The following is a 25,252-nucleotide window of genomic DNA, read 5'->3' as shown; positions in this document are numbered from 1 at the left end:
CAAATAATTCACTTTGACAAATATTTATGGAATATATATTTTGTCTGGGCACCATGTAAGGTGCAGGAGGTACAACGATTTTATTTCAACCATAAGAAGTTTACAATCTAGCTAGTGGGAAAGACACGTGAACTTGTGAAGAGATAATCTTTCTGTAATATGGTAATTGACAAGTAAGGGAAAAAAAATTCTTGCAAAATTGTGATAGATGAAGTGAAGTAACAGTATCCAAAAGGAAGGGCCAGACTCTGGAACCTGAGTCTTCCACATATAACCTGGGACAAGATACTGAACTTCTTTAGGCTTCAGTTTTCTCATCTGTAAAAAGAATACTAGAACTTACCTTGAAAAAATTGTTGCATAGATTTAGAAGAGATTCTTTATGTGATGTGCTTACTTCTTAGTAGTCATTAAGTAACTAGTAACTATTGGTAATATATGCTATTAATATAGAGAACATGCAAATCAAAACACAACTACTGAAAAGAAAGAGGAAAAGAAAAATTAACAATGTGTATGAAGAGATCGCTCATAAAAGAATAAATACAAATAGTGTATTAGCCTGTTCTAATCCTGCTAATAAAGACATACCCAAGACTGGGTAATTCATTTTTTAAAAAAAGAGGTTTAATAAACTCACAGTTCCACATGGCTGGGTAGACCTCACAATCATGGCACAAGGCAAGGAGAAGCAAAGTCACAACTTACATGGCGGCAGGCAAGAAAGCATGTGCAGGGGAACTGCTGTTTATAAAACCATCAGATTTCATGAGACTTACTCACTATCATGAGAACAGCATGGGAAAAATCCACCCTTGTGATTCAATTACCTCCCAATGACACATGGGATTATGGGAGCCACAATTCAAGATGAGATTTGGGTGGGAACACAACCAAACCATATCAAATGGAAAATAAGAAAAGAGCATCAGTCAAACTTAACTTACAAAAAATAAAAACTAGAATGGTGATTTTTTTACCATAAAATTTACAGTTTATTTAAAATTAACACTTAACTGCAGCAAGACTGTGGTGAGATAAGCCATCAGAGGCAGCACCAGTGACAGTGCAGAAACTTGTAAGCTTTCTGAAAAGGAATTTGTCAACATGTATCAAAGACCTTCAAAATATTTCTATGGCTATTGGCCCAATAATTCTACTTCTAATTTAAATATGCCCATTACACTGTGCTCTCTATAACTTTTTATAACAACCTAGTTATAGAATAGAAAAATGGTAAAAACGTTATGCTACATCCATAAGATAGACTATCATGCAGTGATAAACATAAAACTTGGCAACAATTTTTTAATCATATAATTATAATTTAAAAATTAGGAGAGGCTAGGCACAGAGGCTCATGCCTGTAATCTTAGCACTTTGGGAGCTCAAGGAGGGAGGATCACCTGAGCGCAGGCGTTCAAGACCAGTCTGGGCACCATAGTGAGACCCCATTTCTACAAAAAATACAAAAAAAAAAAATGTAAAGAAGGTACAAACTTGTTATAATCAGTGTAATCTTTACTATGTAAAAATGTATGTGCATTAGTAAGCTATTGCTGCATAACGAACTACTTCTCCCCCAAAACTTAATGATTAATCAAAAAAACCATTTATTTCACTCATAATTCTGCAGGCAATTTAGGCTGTGCTCAGCTGGGCAGTTCTTTACATCTAGGTTTATCTCAGCTGGGCTTGTTTGGGCATCTTTGATTTTAACTGGCATGGCAATTCAGAGTGGGCTACTCTAGAATGATCTCAGATTGGATGATTTATCTGTTCTTCAAATGATCTATTCTTCAGCAGGCTAGCTTGGGGTTGTGCTCATAGTGTATCTGGGCTTCAAGAGAGAGCAGAAATGTGCAAGGCTCAGAATAGGCACACCATCACTTATGCCACATTCTATTTTCCAAACTAAGTCATGACAAGAACTACAGGGGTGGAGGGAAGAGATTCTATCTCTCGGTAGAGGGAGCTTCAAGGTCACATATCAAGTGGCAAGAATGCAGGCAGGGATGGAAAACTGGGGGAATTTTTGTAATTAAGCAATCATACCATGCATAGAGAAAAGTTTAGAATACACCAAAATATTGACATTGTAATCTGAATGGTAGAATTATTGATAATTTTTTGTTTTGTATACTTTTCTGTTTTTCACCTTTTCTATAAATAAGCAAGCTTTATTTTTATAAGCAGATAAAAATAAATATGTAAAAGTTTTTACCCACTCTACATAAACCTGATGATATAGACACATCAAAGTAATTGTGGGGTCACAGAAGGAGATACTTGGCATAGTCTGGGGTGGATGACGGAGAAAGCTTCTCGAGGGGATGACATTTGGTCTGGGCATTCAAAGAAGCATGAGGAGGATTTTGCTAAGCCAAGGAAGATGCGGGCATTCTAGGACAAGCATACGTGTGGGAAACAACATATTGTTTAGTAAAATCAAAGAGCTAAAATAATGACAGGTAGAGATGACCCAGAGAGGAGCTGTGAGAAAATACAGAATGGGTCCAGGAGAGAAACCTGTGCAATTTGAGGGGAGAGAACTGAAAGGAAATGGGGAGGGCTGGGGGTTGTGCTGGGCGGAAGCTTATGTTTTACTGACTGAAAGTTAGCTATGGAAACCTAGCCCTTTAAACTCAGAGCTGGATAATTTTGAAATGGGATTATTTTTATGGTCTTAAACATACTGTTATGGTCATGTCAACACTGGTGCTGAAGAGGGGAATTTGCTTATAGTTGAGATCAAAACTCCCAGAAAAATAGGGAGCAAAAGTAAAAGTAAAAGGTTGGCCATCTATTTTCTCAGCACCATCAACTATCCCCCCTTCCCCTTTTGAAGCATAGAGAATCTGAGCAACTGCCTGGCTATGGAAGATTTTTAGAGCAGGATTAATCAGCACCTGCTGATTAAATTTTGGGCTATAAAATTGCAATATAGCTGTCACAGTTCTAGCGACTGTAGTCCGTGTTATGTGTTTTCCAATGAAGTGCTTAATTAAAATGAATGCCTAGATATTTAAATTCCTAGAACCAATCAATCAGCTGGTTGCTTATGACTTATCAAACGGCCCCTTTTGTCCCTAGTGTGTTGTGGTATATAATGTAGTTTGTGGCTTCTAAACCAGAAGTTAACCTATATTCCTGAGAATTGAGTTCACAATCTCATGAGCACCTAACTTTATCAAAGGAGATAAATGCAGCAAAATACACTAACTGCTACGTTAATGAAGACATGAACAACAAAAGATAATGTGTGGTAATCCAATCACTGGCTTCAAAATGCCTCCTCTCCCAGTACATTCTCAACCCTTTCCTATTTTTAAGAAGTCTCAGGTTGGGTGTGGTAGTTCATGCCTGTAATCCCAGCACTTTGGAAAGCCAAGGCAGGAGGATCACTTGAACACAGGAGGGTTAGATTGAGCCTGTAGTGAGCCATGATTGTGTCACTGCACTCTCACTTTGGGGAAAGAGCAAGAGTTATAGAGGAAAGAAAGAAAGGAAGAAAGGAAGAAAGGAAAGGAAGGAAAGAAAGAGAGAAAGAAAGAAAGAAAGAGAAAAGAAAGGAAGGAAAAAGGAAGTCTCAGTAATTAAACATTTATGTTGCATGAAAAAGCAATTGACACCAGTGAAAATTCTTTGTTTTACTTCCCTCTGCAACTTTTTTTTTTTTTTTTTTTTTTTTTTGGCCTTTTATGATGGTGGGCAGAGAACTGAGAGAAATGGAATTTTTCTTTTAATGATAAATTAATTTTAATTGGCATTGCTAGATTTAGCAAATAAAAACTACAGGATGCCCAGTTAAATTTGAATTTCAGATAAATGGTGAATACCTTTTTAGTATAAGAATGCCCTAAACTTATATTTGTTTATTTGCTGTATTTTATTTGGCAACTCTAATTTTAAAGCTTTGCTAAGATCACAAAGTCCTTCTTTAGAGACACTATGGGACTACTAATAGGCAAGGGAGAACACAGACGTGAGGTAAGACATCGGACCATGCTCAGTTATGGCAGAACAGAGGCAGAACTGTTTTCTTGAGCCCCAGGTAGGTTATCTTCCATGAGGACACCCTAGTACACTTTGGTTGGGCAAGTCATTTGATGAATTTCACAATCTTCCAAATGAGTCCATGGAATTTTAGGTAGCATACCCAGAGAGAAATAAACTTCTTTAGACCAAACTACAAATTAACAAATTTGAGAGCCAACATTTTGACTGCTGGCAGCTATCCAGTCCAAACGTACAGTTGAGCATGGTGGCTCACACCTGTAATCCTCACACTTTGGGAGGCCGAAGCAGGAGTTTAAAAAAATCAGGACTTTATAAAAACACAAAACTATGAACTGCCAATGAAATGTTCACTTTAAGAAATATAACTAACTTAGGAAGAACTCCCTATACATCAACTAGAGCAACCATAAAATAGAATTTGAACACTAATCTTCAACTCCTTCTTCATTAAAAAATTAGAAAAAAAATTTTTTGCTAGATTGGTTAAGACAAGAGAAAAAATAATCTCGGTTGTAGAAACAGCCAGTTTTCTTCTTCCATCTAGTCCTAATTTTGGAGATTCTGCCACATACTACATTCTGTTCTTGTCCCATACTTATCTCTCTGGGATGATGTTTCCATGTTTCAAGGTCTTTATTACTATGTAAAGATTTTTCTTAGTATCTATTTGCAATTGCTCTTTGTTTTTTTCTCAGCTTTAAGTCCTGAGTGTTTTCCAAGTATACTGCTAAGGAGGTTTGCTCCTTCCAATACAGTCTGCCAAATGTGTGCTAATTACTTACCACATTAGGAATAGCTTCGCTATTTGTCTGCTTGGTGCTACAGCTCAGCTTTCTAGTCCTCACTGCCTGTGCAATCAGCATTCTTCTCCACCGGATCTATATGCCAGGGTGAGAGGAGGGTGTTTCTCACCTTTTGGGGAGGAAGTATTTATTAAGAGTCTGATTTGAAAATAAATTTCCCAGAGAACAGAAACACTGTCTCTGAAACACATTTCATCCATTCATTCCTCCACAAATTATTATTGAGCTCCTGTTATGTGCTAAGCACGATACTAGGCCCTGGGAACATAACTGTGAACAACAAAAAAATGTGGAAGTCACCTATTTATACAACCATTCCAACAGTGTCAAATGTTCTTGATAGAAAATGATCAAGTTGACATGTGAGAACGCCACAGAGGGACTCTGAGATTACGAAAGACTTTTTGGAAGAAATGATATTTAAGCGGAATAGTATTTAGTAAGCTTAAAAGAATAGTGTGGAAAAGGGATGTATGAAACAGCACGCACGAAGGTCCCTAAGGAGAGATGTAGAGGATGATATAATTGTGGAAATGAAAAGAATATAAAGGGGTCTTCAGTAGATCCACAAATATCTATGGAGTGCCTACTACATGCCGAGTATTGTTCTACAATCTGGAGGTACAGCTTTGAGTATTATATACACTGAGGAGGAGCTTAAATCCTGGTGGAGGAAGACAGACAACAAATAGGGAAGTATTAATAAGATAACCCCATGTATTGACAAGTTCATTTTAAAAATATAAGGTAATGAGAGACAAATTGAGTGGTTTGAGGGTAGGGCTGCTTTAGCTAGCCTTTAGCCAAGGTAGTCAGGGAACATGTCTTTGAGGAGGTAACATTGTGGTAAGGGCTGCATGTTGAGAAGCAGCAGCCACATTGAGGTTTGAAAGGGCAAGAATGTCATGAGACAAGGAAGTTCTCAAGAGCTTTGAAAGCCATGTTAAGAGTTTAGGCTTTATCCTAAAGGCAGTGGGAAAACAGTAGAGACTTTTCAGCAATGGAGTAATATTTTATTAAAATAGTGGTTATTTTGGTTTTGTTGTAGAATCTGGATTGGAGAGGAACAAAACAGAATCTGGTGGGTGAGTCTGAGGAACGGAGAAAAAGAATTGGGCCAAACAATTATAGAAGAGAGTTGACAGGTGTGCTGACTGAATTGTTGTGGAGGATAAGGGAGAGAGGGATGAGGGAAGGCTTTTTTTCTTTTCTATCACGTACAACTGGGCGGGCTGGTGGTAATATTTGCTTTGAAGAGGAGATGAAAATGATGAGTTCTATTCAGGAGGAATTGAGTTTGAGGTGCCTATAGTATACCCAACTGGGGTACCCAGAAGGCAGACAGATACATGGGTCTGGGGCTCTAAAGAAAAGTCTGGGTTGGATAGATGGACTTGGGAGTTATCAGAAGAGCAGATCATTAAAGCCAAGGGAGAGTGGGAATTATGAAAATAGAGCCTTGAATACAGCCCTAAGGACAACCAGACTGTGGCTGCTCAGGAGTATGACAGTTTTCCATGCTTGGTATTATGCACACTAGACATCCTCTAAACACATCTCCTGGCAGTTGTTAAAATACCCGTCTAGTGCATGATGACTTTCATCCTACAAAAGTTATTAAGTATCAAGCATGCAACAGGTCCTGCGTTAGGCAAGGTATAACACATTAAGCATACCTCTAGAAAAGAAATGTGTATAGTAGGCCAAGTATGTGAATAGGATAACAAGGATATGAGGATTTTCCCTGCATATTGATTAATAACAACAATAAAGAGTAATTGAGTACCTGTTTGTGTCAGGCACTGCATCAAACATTGAATGGGCTTTTATTCCTAAGCCCAAGAAGCTCACAGACAATGGTACAGTCATTCAGATAGGAATTTAATAGTAGCACACTGTGGTATATGAAGAGATAGGTAAAGGATACTGTGGGACATGGAAGAGAGCATGGTGGAAATGGTCACTATGGAGAAAAGATGATGATACAAGGTTATAGGCCAAATTCCTAACCCTAGGACACAGACAGTTAGCTTCAAGTAATTATACTAATCCTTACCAGTACTCACAAGGATAAAGCCCTTAAAATTCTCTAGGGTTCATAAAATATTTGTGACCTGGTGGGTATTTTGAAACTGTTTTCAAATACTACAGTACTGAAAGCTTTATATGGTACTGATATAAAATAATTTAACTAAATGTCAGCTCACTACCTCCTAGCCCAGATCAGGTAGCTGAATAGGAATCTATGTTCTAAGTAGGAAAACCAGAGACTGCTTTCAGGAACTGCCGATAACTTGTTCCCTGTAGCTGGGCAAACATGTGTCATTAAACTTCTCTAGCCCAAAGATCTCTTACCTGTAATCTAGGTTAATGGATATGATAATTTCTACATTTTGAGATGATCCAGAAACAGACCAAGTATTCATGAGATCCTGAGTGTTCTTGTTACCCTGGTAGCACTAATATACACTTCTAGATATGTCTTCAAGTCAGGCATTGCATTTGAAATACATGAGACTGGGCATTACATCTTGGGATATCCATTGACTTACCCAATGAATTAATAACATTATTTGCACTACCCATGAATAAACTTATTGAATAGAAAGTACAAGAAAAAACATGTTTTTGGTGGGGCTGGCTGAGATCTCCACCTGATGGATGTGGATAAACAAAAACAATAAGAAAAACAACACAGTTGACCTTTGGACAACATGAGGGTTAGGGCATCTAACACCCCACACAGTTAAAAATCCGTGTCTAACTTTTGACTGCCTCAAGACTTAACTACTAAAAACCTACTGTTGACCAAAAGCCTTACCCATAACATAAATAGCCGATTGACACATATTTGGTATGTTATAGGCATTATATACTGTATTCTTACAGTGAAGTAGGCTAGAGAAAAGAAAATGTTCTTAAGAAAATCATAAGGAAGAGAAAATATATGTACTATTTATTAAGTGGAATTGGATCATCATAAAGGTCCTCATCCTCATCTTCATGCTGACTAGGCTGAGGAGGAGGATAAAGAGAAGGACCTGATCTTGTTGTCTCAGGGGTGGCAGAGGCAGAAGAAAATCTGCACATAAGTGGATATATGCAGGTCAGACCCCTGTTGTTCAAGTGCCAACTGTATGTAGAAGCAGAACCCAAATAGCCTAAGGTTGGCATTATTAATTAGCAGAAGTTATTAGTAACCAGGTGATAAGGTTGAAATTTCTCTGGGGTAAGGAATTGTTTCTAATCCTGACAATGCGATGTTATTTAGAGTCTTTAACAATTCTGGCTGAAGCCAACATATTAACACTAACTCTGCCTTTCACATTACTTTTCCAGTCCAGTCTTTCCAAATAAATCAAGACATTTGTTGATTAACCTCAGCATAAATTTTCAGTTATTTTTGGTGTACTAATAGCCTACTCAAGTCACATAGGATTAAGTAAAGGGAAGGCGATAATGCCACCTTTGAACACACCAAAAGGGTTCATGAAGGACCAGCCAGACAGTTAAAGAGCTTACAGAGTGAGCCAAGAGAGAGAATGTAAGAGTGAATGTAATGGCATCAGTTGAATAGTCTACAGAGATTTGGGGCTCTAAGGGCTAGACCCTGCTGTAGCAGGACCTACCAAAAAGATGTTCAGAGCAATTATTGCCCAATATAGACTGAAATATTCTGCTGACTTTTTAAGCAGAGGAAGGTCAGACCCATCTGTTCCATCCTATGGAGCAATTTTGGAGTTAGGAAGTGTCTGTCCTTATTGTCCAGCTCCTTTAGTAAGAGATCCTCCTACTGAACAGCAGCAATCATGCCAGAAAGACCTAATTCCTTCTGAGTTTTGAGCTAGTTTTCTCTTTTGGCTGCCTTCTCATAAGCCCCGGGAATACGGATAAATGAAAAAGTGTACTTTTCATTCTCAAAAGTCAATAAATGTATACCTCTAACAGCCACACCAAACATTTTGTCTAGTACAAAAATGAATCTGGACATTTTACAATCACATCCGTGAAATGGGAAGAGCGTCACCTGCCCCTCTGAGCTCAGGTGCAGTATGAGAACTGCAGCCACCGTGCAGGGCACGGTTTTCTCTGAGCACAAGCTCTCTGAAGGCTGGTGAGATCCCTCCCACCACCGCACAAATCTCTGTTGCCAAGTAATGCCAATGAACTTCAAAAATCTAGAGCAAGCAAGTGTAGTTTAGTACATTTTTTAAAATTCAAATTCATTACCATAAAAATGAGCCACTTCTCTGTCGCAGTTTGCAATTCTCTCTGACATTCGATTGACTGATCAGCAGACCTGTGCTTTAAAGTAGGAGACTTTTTGCATCCCTCTTTGATCTGATTTCCCTCTATTTAATAGACAATTATAGGCTCTTTAAATCCCAAAGGTTCAGAGACAGCAAATAATTACCAGTAGTAATTTTAGAATAAAGTCAATCTAAATGAGTTCAGTTAAATTATGCAATACTAAGTAGTGGCTTTTTTTTATTTTAAACAAGGACAGCTAACCAAAACCCCAAACAATCGTTATGCTGCCTCAAATTTTTCCTGACAGCTGCCTGTTAAACTTCTGACCTGTTAGTAAAAATCTGCACACCATCTACCAAAGGGATACACACATGATTGCAAACTTCTGTTCTAAAGACATTAAATAAATTATTTCTTTAAGATCATATGGCAGATCTATAATTAATTAAACCCACCATGATATTACGGCAAAATAATTTAGCTTTTCTAAAAAGGTAAATGTAATTTGCCGATCTAGTATTTGGAAGAATGCTTTGCCCAAAATCAATTCCTTTAGTTTCTAGAGAATAGAAACTAGAGGCAATCTCATTTTAATTATATCTCTTTATTGCTAACAAAGGAATGATTTATGCAATTAAATTAACTGGCTAGAAAATTATTCTCAGCTGGGCTGTCCTAATTCTTTGCTTTCTGAATTGCAGGCTCTTATACTTTCCTATGTAGATTAATTTTTCTGATATGCAAACAATGCCTCCTGTGTTCGTCTTTTCCTTTTTTTTTTTAATTCAAAAGTCTCCTTTTCTTCTTGCCAATGACATGAGTAATATTTGTTGAACTGTTGGGCTTTGACGAGTTTTTTTTCTTTTTAATGTTGAAAAGATGAAAAAGATCTTTTTTTCCCAGTCTCATTATTCCAGAACACGGCAAGAGTTGAGGGTTTCTTATCTGTGGTACTGGAACAGCAGCAGGAACATGGAAAAATTGTAAAAATGTCAGAGGCTGCAAAATTTGAAAGCAGTTTCAGCAGCTCCCGAAGTTGTGAATTAGCAAATGCTTTTAGGGTCATCTTTCCTCACTGCTTCCCTCTGTCTCTGCCTTCTCTACACCTCTCTACCCACATCCTAGTCCCTCTCTGTCTGTCCCCATTATTTTTTACAAAATGCAACCAGGTAAATAATGCATTACAATATCAGCAGTCACAAGTCAACATTTATAGAGTGACCTCACTGAGCAGAACACTGAATGAGACTGGGTGGGAGTCAGGGTTACAAAAAAATTCAAACATACTCCTCTGCCCATAAATAATTGATGATACAGGAGTCAATTTTTGGTACACATTCTTACGAAACAAGATTCATTTCTGTATTCATGAATTCAAGATAGAATGATGACATTATTTGGGGACTGACAGCATTATTTAGGGCCTAAATTAATTTCGGTTATTTTCAAATATTCTATATATGTTGTTACTCATTCTTTTTAAGATAGGATGAAGTAAGGAGCTGCAAAATAAGCAGGCTGGTAAATGTTAAGACAATGTTAAGAAAATGAAAGTAAGAGATCAGGTGTACTTTTCTTTTCAAAATTGAAAATAGTAGCATGCTTCTCTGTGCATTCACCTTTACTTACTAGTCCAGGAATGGCAACCTTCCTTTGTAAAGGGCCAGATAGCAAATATATTTGGACTTATGATCCATATGGTTTCTGTCATAGCTACTGAACTCTGCTGTTATAGCAGGATAGCAGCCACAGACAAAATGTAAGCAAATGACAATAGCTGTGTTTCAATAAAGCTTTATTTACAAAGTAGATAGTGGGCTGGTTTGACACGTGGGCTGTGGTTTGCAAACACCTGCACTGGCCCCTAGCAACTGCTTTTTGCTTTATCTGAGGAAAAGAGCCCTATCTATTTCAAAAATCAAAATCAGCAGGGCACAGTGGCTCACACCTGTAATCCTGGCACTTTGGGAGGCTGAGGCAGGAGGATCACTTGAGCACAAGAATTTGAGAACAGCCTGGGCAATATAGTGAGACACTGTGTCTACAAAGAAAAAAAAAAAAAAAAATAGGTGGATGTGGTTGCACATGCCTATAGTCCCAGCTGCTCAGGAGGCTGTGGGAGGATTGCTTGAGCCCAAGACGTCCAGGCTGAAGTGAGCTGTGATTGTGCCACTGCACTCCAGCATGAGTGACAGAGCAAGACCTTGTCTCAAAAAAATAAAAAATAAAAAAGCATTAAGTGGGCCCTAATATGTACAAGACATGGTGCTAGGCCCTCAACCATGAATAACAGACATTTTGCCTTCCAGAACCTCACACTCTAGTAGATCAAACTTTTCAATGATTTAATGGTTTTAATGCATTAAACAGTTAATATTCAGTGGAATAAGTACTATGAGGAAAGTTGGGTTTTTTTGGTTTTAAGTGCTGTGGGAGAAGAAAGAAAAAAGACAAACCACAAATAGAAGACATTTGCAAAGCATACAACTGATAAAGGATAGTATCCAGAATTAAAAAATATATATCTTTGAAAGCAGTAAGGAAAAAAATAAGCAACCCAGTAGAAAAATGATCAAAAAATAAATAAATGGGTAATTCACCAATGAGGAAATGTAAATGGCCAATAAACATATAAAAAGATGTTTACCCTCACTAGTAAACAGACAAACAAAAACAAAACCTGCAGAGCAATATCATTTCACATCCATCACACTGGCAAACATTAAGAAGCCTGTAGTCCCAGCTACTCGGGAGGCTGAGGCAGGAGAATGGCGTGAACCCGGGAGGCAGAGCTTTCAGTGAGCTGAGATCTGGCCACTGCAACCCAGCCTGGGCAACAGAGCGAGACTCCATCTAAAAAAAAAAAAAGAAGAAGAAGTCTGATTATCCCAGTGATGACAAAGATAGGAAGTAACTTAGTGCTGCTAATGTAAAATTTGGCAAACTACTTTGGGGACCCCATAATTCTACTCTTTGTTATGTATCTCAAAGAAACTTTACCATGTATGTGCAAAAATAAAAATAAATGTTAACAAATTTTCATAGTGCACAGCATGTTTATAATAGCAAGAAAAAAACAGAAAGATAAAAAGCAACCTAAACATCTTTTAAGAGGAGTATGTGGCATAGCCATGCACTGAAATACCATTCAGAAGTAAAAAATGAGACAGGATGAGCTACACATATAAATAGGAAAATTGGTCACAAATATAATGCTTATTTATTCAAGAAATACTTGAGTTCCTCCTATATGTCAGCCACTTTTCTATGTTCTCTAGATATAGCAGTGAACAAAACAAAGTCCTCACTCTTAACTTGCTCCCGTTGAGCAAAAACAGCAAGTTGTAGAATGTATAAAGCAAATCATTCAAAGTTTAAAACACGCAAACAATACTATATATGGGTAGAGTTACTTCACAGAGTCAGTAAAATTCTAAAAAAATTCATGGGAATAATAAATTTATATTTCAGGATACTGGTTACCTGAGAGCAGTGAAGGGGCTTGTAATTGTGGAGGGCTATAGAAAGGGCTTCTGTTGCAATGCTAATGTTTTCTTCTTTAAGTTAGGTAATAGCACATAGACGTTTATCATTATTCACAATGTGGTAGTCTCGTATAATTCTGGAATAATTCTGGAATATACCTATCTTAAAAGAAAACAGAAAATGTTTTCAAATCCAATCATTATGTAAAGGTTTTCATTATTAAATGTTTTGATCAATTTTTTTAAAAAATTCAAAATTAACAGTCCCTTTGACATTCTGAAGATTTACTTCCAGAATAGGAATATTTGACTAGCTAATGACAGATGAAGTACATAATGGAGTTTTTATTCCATTGAAAACAGTGTTGGTTATTGTGGCTTGGTAGAGTATCAATTGATGTGTAGACTTCACTTCTGTTGTATCTGAATTTCTGGACTGAGACCCCATGTCAGATGTCTATCATTTCTTAGAAATTTCCTTTTAACCAGGAAAAAAAAAGGATGGGGACCTCAGGGAAAATAAAAATGAGGAATAATTTTAGCTAGAAGAGTTAGGGAAAACGACACAATGGGCAATTAAAGGTCTGGACCTTAATTCCTAACCCTCTTTCACTGCAGCAATGATACCTGCAAAAGAGTTAACTTTCCTCCCAAAAGTGACTGCCGATTACCTATTATGAAGACTTTCAGGCAACACGCCCCCTGGGGTTGATGGAAGCAGGGCTGACTTGGAAGGCCTAGCTTATTCTGCAGTCACTTTTGGGAAGAAAGTTAACTCTTTTGGACGTAGTTTGTACCTGTCAAATCATTGGAACTAGTGTAAAATAGACTGGTCTTGAGTCCTCAAAGAAAAATTGCAATGAACAGACATACATAGTACAAGGAAGTTGGTGGTAAATCTGAGACTGCTACAATAGAAATGACATTGAGAAAAGACTCATGTTTGTCTTTCTTACATACGAGTCTGAGCAAAAGAGCTAAATTGGTCTTCCCCAAATTTTCAGATTAAATCTCTAGAATTGCACCTGGCTTGTAGAGTTTAGGATATGGGTCCCTGAATTCTGGAAAAGTGGCTAATAAATATCTGATTTCTTTTATTAAAAGTTGGAAGAAGGTCAGATCCTATTTGGAAGCAAGCAACTCATGATATTGTTCTAATACATGTTCAACTCAATGAGGAAACATTTGATGAAAAAAAAATAGGTCCAGTTTAAAGAGGACTTGAATGCCAACTAAGTAGTTCAGACTTGAACTAATGAGGTCATTGGCAGTCGTTTTAGGTTTTTGGGCAAGTGAATCAACTGGTTGCCACTAAGAACCTCTTGGAGCCAAAGTTTCCCATCTGTTTCACAGGAGATAATGAGTGCCTCATCTACTAAGTCGTGCTGTGATCACATTAGGCAAGTATAACGTTCCAGTCAAGAAAAAGGTACATTGTAAGAGATGCACTAGTGTATTGAGAAGATATATTCAGCAGTGTGAGTAGACCAGTCAAAGGAATAATTCCCTAATTTTATATTACCTTAAAACATTATCTACATGCTGGTGGTAAGGGTATAGAAGTCCCAGTCTCCAGTACAGTGATTGGGGAATGAGGTAGCCAACTCTACAAGATGGCTCCCAAAGAGCTCTGCCTCTTGGTATTTACACTTTTATGAAGTTCCCCAAAACATACACATTGTACCATAGTTGGTCTATGTGAAGAGTAGAACATGGCAGAAGTGATGGTATGTCATTCCCAAGATTAGGTTATAAAAGACATTGTGTCTTCCATCTTGGTTGCTCTCTCTCTCTCTCTCCTATCACTATCTGCAATCATTTGCTTTGAGGAAAGCCAGCTACCACATCAAATAGCTGTTTGAAGCCTGTATGGTGAGGAACTGAGGCTCCTAATAAGATGCAGCAGGAACTGAGGCCCCTTGCCAAAAGTCATTGGATTGAGCCATCTCGGAAGCAGATCTTCTATCCCTAACCAACACTTCAGATGACTGCAGCCCTGAAGGCCAGATTAACTGCAACCTCATGAAACTACCTAAGCCAGGACCAGCCAGCCAAGCTATTCCTATATTCCTTGACCCTCAGAAATTGTGTGAGATAATAAACTTTTTGTTTTAAGCTACTAAGAGTTGGAGTAATCTGTTACATAGCAATAGATAACAGGGATTTTGGCCAAAAGAAAGACTAATAATACCTGGATGAAGAGAGAGTCATTAAGAGTTTACTTTGTCCATGGATAATTCTTGAGAGCAGGAATTCTCTTTTTCACCTTGGCTTTTTTCCAACACACTCAGATTGGGCCTGTGTGTAGTGCACTCTTAGAACATATCTATCTATTGAGTTATTGAGGGAAGAAGACCAGCCCTAAATACCGTGAAAGAAAAGAAGCCTAACCATGGGTATAAGAGGAGGGTTGGGCCAAATAGAAGCTTCATGTAGAGCACATGTCCAGAGAGATCAACCATCCTTGTTTGCCCTGAGTGAGGGTTGCCTTAAATGTGGGTTATTTAGTGCTAAAACTGGGATAGTCCTTAAATGTGGGTTATTTAGTGCTAAAACTGGGATAGTAAGAGGACAAAAGGAACTCATCTAAGGAAAACAGAGAAAGTTCAAGGGATAAACTAACAAAAGACAGCCTATTATTTCTTTGAATACAGTAGGGTTTCTTCATGCATTTGTTCAGCACATATTATTTTGATTCTATTACATGCTAAGTTCTGTAGGTACAAAATGAATTATAATCTCTGGCTTGAAAGAGCACGGATATAGAGTTGTCCTGATTATATAAGAATAAATTTGCCCTCCCTGCTAAAATGCAATTCCTCTCTAAAAACTTTTGAAAAGATATTGTTTCTGTAACTCTTTTTTTTTCTACAAATCTAGTTTTAAATGATGGTTGTAAATTTCTCAGTACTTTCTGAGTCCTTTCTCCTTTGACGGGTGATACAACTGCTAGCAATAAATGAACATTAGTATTCTAATGGGTGCTATGTGATTTTTTTTCTTCCGGGTAGAGTCTATCTCTTTCAAACAGTAAAAGCTCACATAACACCTGTTGCAGTCATTTTTGTCACTTTATTTCTTCGGTTTTACTAGCAAAAATGGCTATTTCCAAAGAGTGCCAAGCAGTTTACATTTATTATCTGATTTAGTCCTTACAACAGTCTTGTGAAGTAAAGACTACTAAACTCCTCAATTTGAAAATAAGGAGCCTAAGCCTCAATGTCATTCTGTTTTATGCCCCAGTTTACAAAGCTGGTAAGTTGCAAACATGGAATTCAAATGTTTGTCTCTCAAAAGTCCACATTCTGAACCATTGTACTAAATACCTTCACATAATTGTTAACACATGTAATGTGCTTGACCATGCACTGGGTGCTGTGCCAAGCATTTTACATCTCTCATCACCTCAGTCTTGAAGGGTAGAGAACTTGGTGATGTAAAGGTAGAATCAATGATGAGAAGCAGGAAGGCTATTCAAAGTGTGGTTTGTGGTCCAGCAACTTCAGCGTCTCCTAGGAGATTTTTAGAAATGCAGGATCACAGGCTCCACTCCAACTTACTGAATCAGACTCTTTATTTTAACAGGATTTCCAGGTGACTTGTAAGCACGTCAAAGTGTAAGAAGCATTGCTATGGAAGACCTGTGAAGAATCTGACCCCAGTTGTGGTTAGATTTCTCTAATGCAGTGCTTCTCTAAATGTTGATCCCTGAACCAACAGCATCAGTTTTCACCTGGGAACTTGATTGAAATGCAAATTATAGAGTCCCACCCTAGACCTACAGAATCAGAATCTCTGGGGCAATAATCCGTTTTACTCCTCCAGGTGATTCTGATAAATCCTGAGGTTTGAAAATCCTCTTTCTAATGTCCTCAAATCCTTACATCTATGCTCAAACAGAAAAGAGGAGTTAGCAGTGACACCCAGTGGAGCCAAGCGAAATTTGCAACTTTTAAAAATGAGCATACCTGGTTCTTTTTTACCCTGGTAGGATAAAACTGTCATGATCCTTGTTCTTTGCACTAAAAATACAAGGCTGACTTCTTTTCCTGAAAACTCCTTGCTTTAGGGTCTCATTCCCAGTTTGTATATGCAGATATATCCTTTAATTCAGCAAATATTTATTCACCACTAACTAGGTATAAAGAATTATGGCAGAAGTAGTGCAGAAGATATAAACCATATCAAATTGGCCCCAGAGCAGTCTAACAGCATCAGCTACCATTTGAGTGTTTGAGGTGTGACAGGCACTTTGCTAATTGTTTTCCAGAATTCACTCAGTGTTTTCACACTTGAGATACACATTTGACCATTGAACAACATGGGGTCGAACTTCACAGGACCATTTATATGTGGATCTTTTTCAATAAAAGTTACTCCTAGATTGCCTGCCTCCCCTTTCACCCCATCCACCTCTTCTGCCTCTGCCTCCCCTGAAACAGCCATACCAACCCCTCATCTTCCTCCTCTTCCTCAGCCTACTCAACATGAAGACGAGGATGAAGACCTTTGTGATGATCCAGTTCCACTTAATAAATAGTAAATGTATTTTCTCTTCCTTATGATTTTTTAACATTTTCAGTTCTCTAGCTTTATTGTTAAGAATACACTATATGATACATATAACATATAGAATATGTGTTACTTGACTGTTTACATTATTGGTAAGTCAACAGTAGGCTTTTAGTAATTTTCAGGGAAGTCAAGAGTTATACGTGAATTTCCACTGTGAGGAGGGTTGGTGCCCCATCAGTCACATTGTTCAGCACTCAACTGTATTTGTTATTCCTGTATTTGTTATACAAGTAGTGTGAGGACTTATTCTAGTTTATGCTGTTAGTCACACAGCAGTTCTTAAAATAATCTCCAAGGATTATTGTTAGTAGAATCATTTAGTATGATTGTTTCATATGTAGAACCCCAGAAACCCACCAAATCAAATCTCTCGGGGGTGTGGCATATTTAGCAAGTTTCCCAGGAAAATTTTACACACACTACAGTTTGAGAACTGCCATACCACACTACATGGTCTCCATTAAAACATTGTGCTTTAAAGTATTATGTGTTAGCATCAAAGATTTGTAGAGCAGTGGGGAGAGATGATCATGTTTGTACTTTAGAAAGTTCTATGTCATGGCAGTAAGAATGGATTAGAGGTTGGTGGTGGTAGGAACTTACTTTATAGGATTACCAGAAGAAAAGAATGTTACACTGAGAATCCCAGGTGATATTCTAGTTTCATTTCCTAAGAGACTTGTTTGTTGTATGAAATCTCAAATTCTTGTCTCAGAAAAATTCAATTGTAAGAGTTACACAGAATCTGAACTAGAAATTTTGAACCAATTACTAAGAGGATGATTTAGACAAAAAAAAAATATATATATATATATATATATACACACACACACACACACACACACGTAATCTTTAAAAGATTACATATGTATGTGTATCTTTAAAAGATTACATATGTATGTGTATCTTTAAAAGATTATATATATTATATATATATAGCAAGAGAGAGAGAGATGGAGTCTCACTCTGTAGCCCAGGCTGGAGTGCAGTGGCATGATCTCGGCTCACTGCAACCTCTGCCTCCCGGGTTCATGCGATTCTCCTCCTCAGCCTCCCAAGTAGCTGGGACTACAGACGCAAGCCACCATGCCTAGCTAATTTTTTGTATTTTTGGTAGAGACGGGGTTTCACCATGTTAGCCAGGATGGTCTCGATCTCCCGACCTCATGATCCACCCGCCTCAGCCTCCCAAAGTGCTGGGATTACAGACATGAGTCACTGCACCTGGCCAAACTAATTTTTAAAAGATAATAAACATGAGGTCAGAATTGGAGCCTTGAGATGAGTTAACCTTTTAGCAAAATTTTAAAATAATCTTAGGATATGATTTAGAACCTATTTCAACTTTAAACAGATTATCTCTAAATTCTGACACTTTTGTTTTTTGCGTTGTTACTATAATTTAAAAATTTTCAGCTTTTAAGTTTCAAACCGTAAAATCCACAGCTATTTCAGCACTGGTAATGCAAGTTATGTTATGCCCCCTGGTGGCAATATGGATAGGAAGATGAGAAGCATATTTCAATCAAAGGGAGAGTGCCAACTTAATTCAAATAAGTGGCAGGCCCAGAATTTGAAATGGAATTTCATATAAAACTTTTCTGGTATTACTAAAAATAAGAAACATCCCATTAAACTAAAATCAGATGTATTAACTTCAGCCTGCAAGGTGCATATTTCAATTTCCCTTGCTTTGTCATAAAATGGATTAGCTCCTTGAAATATGTCAGTTGAACTTGAAATTAAATATTTGCTCTACATATAGCTAAGTACCTGAACTCATAAATGATAACTAAAGTCTGTGTCTGAACAGTATTTCCTTTAAGATCAGGCTTCACCACATGCCACATACCATGAGGCCACTTGCTTCTGCAGAGTATTGATTTTCCCACATTAATAAACTTTAAAAGATTACATGGTCCAAGTAGTCATTTTCAAGAAGGTGCTGGGGAAAATCCTATATTTACTCAGTTATTCTTTAGTCAAAACAGCCAAATGTGGATTATACTGAAGACCTCTTAAATAAGGCTTTTTATTCTCTTTGGGGGCAAAAATAGAAAGTGAAAATATCAAACTGCTGAAACATATGTTGTTATTCGGCATAAAAAGATGCCTAAAAGATAAAGTTTCTTGCTGGGATAAGATACACCTGGCCTCAAGGTTATATGCTTTGGTCATAGGAGAGAGATGGCTAGTCCTTAAGTAAACATTTAAGTGACTACCAGATGCTTGGTTGCATGCTGGAGGAGAAATATTAAAACAGATGAGTCACTGACCTTGAAAAACCTGAAGTCCAGCAAGGTGTAACACGCGTAAAAAAAATACAATATAATGATACAAATTACAGTAAAAATAAAAGTAAAAAGGAAAAGCTGACAGTTAAAAAAGTATTAGATTTGGCTAGGCACAGTGGCTCATGCCTGTAATCCCAGCACTTTGGGAGGCCAAGGCAGGCGAATTACTTGAAGTCAGGAATTCAAGTCCAGCCTGGCCAACATGGCAAAACCCTGTCTCTACGAGAAATACAAAAATAAGCTGGGTGGGATGGCGTGTGCCTGTAGTCCCAGATACTCGGGAGGCTGAGGCACGAGAATCATTTGAACCTAGGAGGCAAAGGTTGCAGTGAGCGGAGATTGTGCCACTGCACTCCAGCCTGGGCGACAGAGCAAGACCTTATCTCTCTCTCTCTCTCTCTCACACACACACACACACACACAAATCTTAGACTTGAAAAACAAGTATTTTCCAGTTGAACAAAGGAAAGACATTATAAACTATGGCAAAACAAACAAACAAACAAACAAAAACCACGTGTAAACACATTAAGCGTGAAGTACTATGAATGCCAAATAGCTCAGTATTGCTCAAGGACAAAGTTCAAGTGAGAAGTGACAAGAGAAAAGGTAAGAAAGTCTAGATTATGAAGGGTTTTCAAATTCCTGTAGGTTTACTTTATTCTATAAGGGAATGCTCCTAAGCAAAATAATTAACGTTCTGTTTATTAAGTAGTTAGGTCCAGAAAACTTAATAAGCATTTATGTCCTAACAATGAATGTTTTAAAATAAAACACAAACTGAAAGAATATTTTTACTATTTTTACTCTTAACCAGTTACTAATTGGGTATCTGTGCCTATTGGGTACCGTACTACTACTCAAACCTTGGAATCAGACTAAACATTGTTATCTTCATTTCCTATTCTATGATTTTCATGTGATACTTGCTTACCTCCTCAAATTCCAAACCCAGCTCCACAAAGATAATTGTGTCCGGAATTAGTGGGTTCTTGGTCTCACTGGCTTCAAGAATGAAGCCATGGATCCTCGCGGTGAGTATTATATTCTTAAAGATGGTGTGTCCGGAGTTTGTTCCTTCAGACGTTCCGATGTGTCTGGAGCTTCTTCCTTCTGGTGGGTTCGTGGTCTCGCTGTCAGGAGTGAAGCTGCAGACCTTCGTGGTGAGTGTTACAGCTGTAAAAGGCAGCGTGTCTGGAGTTGTTCGTTCTTTCCGGTGGGTTTCTGGTCTCGCTGGCTTCAAGAGTGAAGTTGCAGACCTTCCCGGTGAGTGTTACAGCTCATAAAGGCAGCGTGGACCCAAAAAGTGAGCAGCAGCAAGATTTATTGCAAACAACGAAAGAATAAAACTTCCACACTGTGGAAGTGGACCCCAGCAGGTTGCCGCTGGCTGGCTCAGGCAGCCTGCTTTTATTTCCTTATCTGATTCCACCCACATCCTGCTGATTGGTCTATTTTACAGAGAGCTGATTGGTCCATTTTGACAGAGTGCTGATTGGTGCGTTTACAATCCTTGAGCTAGACACAGAGTGCTAGAGGGAAAATTTCTCCAAGTCCTCACTAGGTTAGCTAGACACAGAGTTAGCTAGATACAGAGTACCAATTGGTGTAGTCACAAACCCTGAGCTAGACACAGAGTGCTGACTGGTGTATTTACAAACCCTGAGCTAGACACAGAGTGCTGATTGGTGCACATACAATCCTCTGGCTAGATATAAAGGTTCTCCAAGTCCCCATCCGGTTCAGGAGCCCAGCTGGCTTCACCCAGTGGATCCCGCGCCAGGGCTGCAGGTGGAGCTTCCCGCCAGTCCGGAGCCGCGCCTGCACTCCTCAGCCCTTTGGCTGTGGATGGGACCGGGCGCCACAGAGCAGGGGGCGGCGCCCGTCTCCGGGAGGCTCAGGCCACGTGGGAGCCCACCGCAGGGGGAGGAGCTCAGACATGGTGGGCTGCAGGTCGGAGCCCTGCCCCGCCCGGAGGCAGCTAAGGCCCAGCGAGAATTTGAGTAATTTGAGTGCGGCGGGCGGCATTGCTGGGGGACCGATGCAACCTCCGCAGCTGCTGGCCAGGGTGCTAAGCCCCTCACTGCGCTGGGCCGGCGGCGCCAGCCGGCCGCTCAGTGTGTGGGGCCCACCAACCCAGAGCCCGCACCCGCCGGAACTCGCACTGGCCCGCGAGCGCTGTGTGCAGCCCTGGTTCAGACGCAGGCCTCTCCCTCCACACCTCCCCACAAGCAGAGGAAAGCAGCTTCGGCCTCAGCCAGCCCAGAGAGGGGCTCCCAGAGTGCCATGGCGGGTTGAAGGGCTCCTCAAACACCGCCAGAGTGGACGCTGAGGCCGAGGAGGCGCTGAGAGAGCTGCTAGCACATTGTCACCTCTCAATATGATGCCATTGAAAGGAATGTAGCATGCTTTAACATTGTAATTCTGAATGACCTTCAACTAGTAGTTTGTGATGGCGTCCCACAAATATCAAATATGTTGTTTCCTTTGGAAATTTAAAATATTCCATGATTCCCCTGTGAGTTCACTAATAATACCCTGGCAGGACAATTTGAAAAGCTAAAAAACTGTACAAATGACAGACACTATCTAACTTGCATGATAGAATACTCAAATGCCTTTATAGAAATGGGTTGGAGACTGGAAGCCTGGTAAGATTATTGCAAGTACAGTAATGATGAGGATGCAACTTGCAACATAAGCAAAGGAGATGTGAAAGGGAGATTTGGGTACATTAATGCGTAGTTCTTGCTAACTAAATGGATATAAGGGAGTGAGGTGTAGTAGCATAAGAAAGTGGATGAGTCCCTTTTCCACCATGGCACAAGTGTAGTTAGTGATACTAGTAACCATAATATATTTTAAAATATTTGATAATCATATTTGAATCTAATTGGTTTCCCTTTTTATCCTGTATTTTATATTATGTATTAAACCCATTATTCTGAAAGGGTCCATTATTAAGCTTCATCAGAATGCCAATAAGTTAAATACACCTACTGGCCATTGGATATGCAAGTCTGAAAATCAGGAGATATGACAAAAGAAACATAAATGTAGTTAAGTTTACAGGTATTTAGCTTGTGCTGGAAGCTGTGGGTATAGATAAAAGTTTTCAAGGAGGAATATAGAGATTACAATAAGGAGAGGCAAGGGTGGAAGCACAGAGAACGGAAACACAAGAGGTGAAAACAGAATGAGGCTCTAGGGTGGAAAAATTAACAGGGAATTAAGAGAACCAACAGAGAGGTGTTACTGAGACAAAATGAAAAAAGCACTGGATAGGTAGAATTTGAGGAAAGATTAAAAAGTGTGCATGAAATTTTGGTAACTAGGAATTTTTTGGTGACCTTAGAAAGTTCAGAAGATTAGCATGGATAGAAATAACATTTCCGTGATGAACAAGGAATGAAACTAATTCACAAGTATAGATTAGGTTTTCTAGAAATCTGGTTGTGAAAAAAGGTGCAGTAGTTAAAGGTGGAGATAGGTCCAAGGGGTCAAACTTTTTAAAATATGAGAGATATTTGGTGATGTTTATACCTGTTACCTTGCCTTAGAGGCAGCCCTTTCTCTGAAGGAAAACTCATGAATATTTAAAGAGAAGCTAGGAAGGGAAAAGGCAATAGCTCAATTTTGTATCCCCATCTGTTCTTCCCTGCACATCCAGTTTTTGCTGCTCCTTCCATTCCAGAGCTTTCCCTTTCATTGAAAGCCTGGTCGCTCCCTAAAATAACATTTTATTATCTCTGACAAGGGAAAGTACCTGGAGCTTCCATGACCTTAAATACTAATAGATAAGAGCTATCGAGTATTTACCATGTGCCAGGCACTGTTTTAGTCACTTTACACATATTAACTCATTTTTCTTAAAAAAAAGGCCAGTCGCATCAATGAAGAAATTGACTACTAAACTCAAACTTACTCTTTCAGTTAACTACATTGGAAAGTGTGGTACATTGAAACATTCTAGACTTCAATATCATACCCAGTAGAGTTCAAATTTTGCTTCAGCTATCTGATCTTTTAGGACCTTTATAATTATGTAGTAATAAAAATATTTACTGGATATTTTTACTGGAATTGCTTAAGTAAGGATCAAATGAGATCTCAACCACAATGCTGAGGGCACAGGCTGGACTCAATAATGCCACAACTCCCTATGTCGATAAACAAAACAACAGCCATTATAGTAAAAGAAAACATATATATATATGTATTTCAAAGGTAACTAGTTTTGTTTTACTCAAACTATTTACAACAAAGGGCAGAGTAGAGACATGAATGGCTGCACAAGTTACTTTAATTATAAATTAATAAAAGCCTACATTAAATTCATCTTATTAACTACTTATGAGAGTGTATAAAAACTGATGAAGCCAACATTATTTGGTACTTCTGTTACTTCCATTTGCTTCAACTTAACTATTCTTTCTAAATGGAAAATTAAAAGATGGCAAGCCATTTGTAAAAAGACATGTAATTTTGTTAATCAGGTTGACATTTTGAACATCTTCCTCTTCAGTTCAGCTGTCTTCTCATCTATCTTAGCATAAGAGTCCTCTGCTGCCTTTTCAATACCGTCGTGGTATTTCTCCAAAGCAGTTTTCAAGTTTAGAAATATTTCCTAGGTAGAAAATGAAACAGAATAATAATTATTCCATGCAACAACCTAAACTACAAATGGTTATAAGAATTCCAAGTTTATTCATATTTATTAATATTTTAAAGCCTACACTCTTATGCACACATATACAAATGTGCATGTCCATGTCTGCTTTTATTAAAATTTCATTCTGTAAGCTGTACAAACACATCAAAAAAGTTTGCTACTTAAAGAACAAAGGAGAGACATGAGACAAATGGTTTGGATTATAATACATTAAGAACAAACATATTTATAATTATCAAGGAAAAATTTACTTTAGAGCTTTCCATGTTAAACATGGAAAATAACTAGATTACTGTAGATAACTATACTCTCTGTATTTGACCCTGATTATCATTTAAAACGTATGCAAACAGATTTATAAAGCAATCTGTAAGACTGAAAAATATATTAATACCTTTTAGAGTTGTTTGAACAAACTGATCAGATAGTTCAAGCCTATATGGATGTGCTAAGAATTTTAAAAAATAAAAAAACAATTTTTATAGATGAAATAAGAAGCAAATTAGCCTGTACACATTTTCTTCCATTTCATACTTGTCAAATATAATATTGATCCTCCTTTCATTATTTATTTCTCTTAGACAAAACAATTCTCAAACTGTAATATACGTAATACCACAAGAAATTGGTATTTTACAAGGTTACAGGATGTGTTTCGCCACTGAAATAAAACAGCCATCTTTTTCCAATGGGGGAAGAAAAGCAGTATATGAATACAATGTTCTCAATTTTAAGCGTGTCTCCCACTAAATTTTTCTTAAGCCTATAATTTTGGCTACTATTTATCTTAGTTTAAATTCTAGCAGAGATACTATCTGAATAAATTATATAGATTATAATTTGATATAGTATAAATTCAGTGTTCCGAAAAAGAACACTATTTCCAGCAACTCTGCCACCTATGCAAGTTTGAGAGCTATTACTACAGATTAAGTGAATGTAAATATATGCTTAAGACTAAACATTCTCCAAAAATCCAAACATAGTTATTAAATCCTAACACAAAAATAGAAGAGTGTGTTTATATTTCTGAGATCTAAGCAGGTATCAAATTACTACAACTATGATAGAATATGAACCAATAGGAAAATAAATCAAAATTTTTGAAGGCTTTATTTCTTAAATCTTGTAGGAAAAATAAGGTGAATTAGT

At 38.0% G+C, this 25,252-nt stretch overlaps 1 protein-coding gene across 2 annotated transcripts in view; it reads right to left on the bottom strand.

Annotated features, from left to right (window-relative positions):
* Positions 1–23,617: 23,617 nt before the first annotated feature.
* NUF2 (NUF2 component of NDC80 kinetochore complex) overlaps positions 23,618–25,252 on the bottom strand; it is a 33,500-nt gene continuing 31,865 nt past the window's right edge. Inside the window, exon 14 of one of the 2 annotated variants that reach the window (XM_023207051.1) lies at positions 23,618–24,055. In XM_023207051.1, the coding sequence (XP_023062819.1) occupies positions 23,921–24,055 (135 nt within the window). In that variant the 3' untranslated portion in view covers positions 23,618–23,920. The remainder of the gene's footprint in view (positions 24,056–25,252) is intronic. The other variant, XM_023207052.3, reaches the window with a different exon arrangement.

Source organism: Piliocolobus tephrosceles, chromosome 1 (assembly GCF_002776525.5).
Source record: "Piliocolobus tephrosceles isolate RC106 chromosome 1, ASM277652v3, whole genome shotgun sequence".
Classification (NCBI taxonomy): domain Eukaryota; kingdom Metazoa; phylum Chordata; class Mammalia; order Primates; family Cercopithecidae; genus Piliocolobus; species Piliocolobus tephrosceles.
The sequence above is the reverse complement of the archived record's forward strand: the minus strand, read 5'-3'. Positions and strand labels throughout refer to the sequence as shown.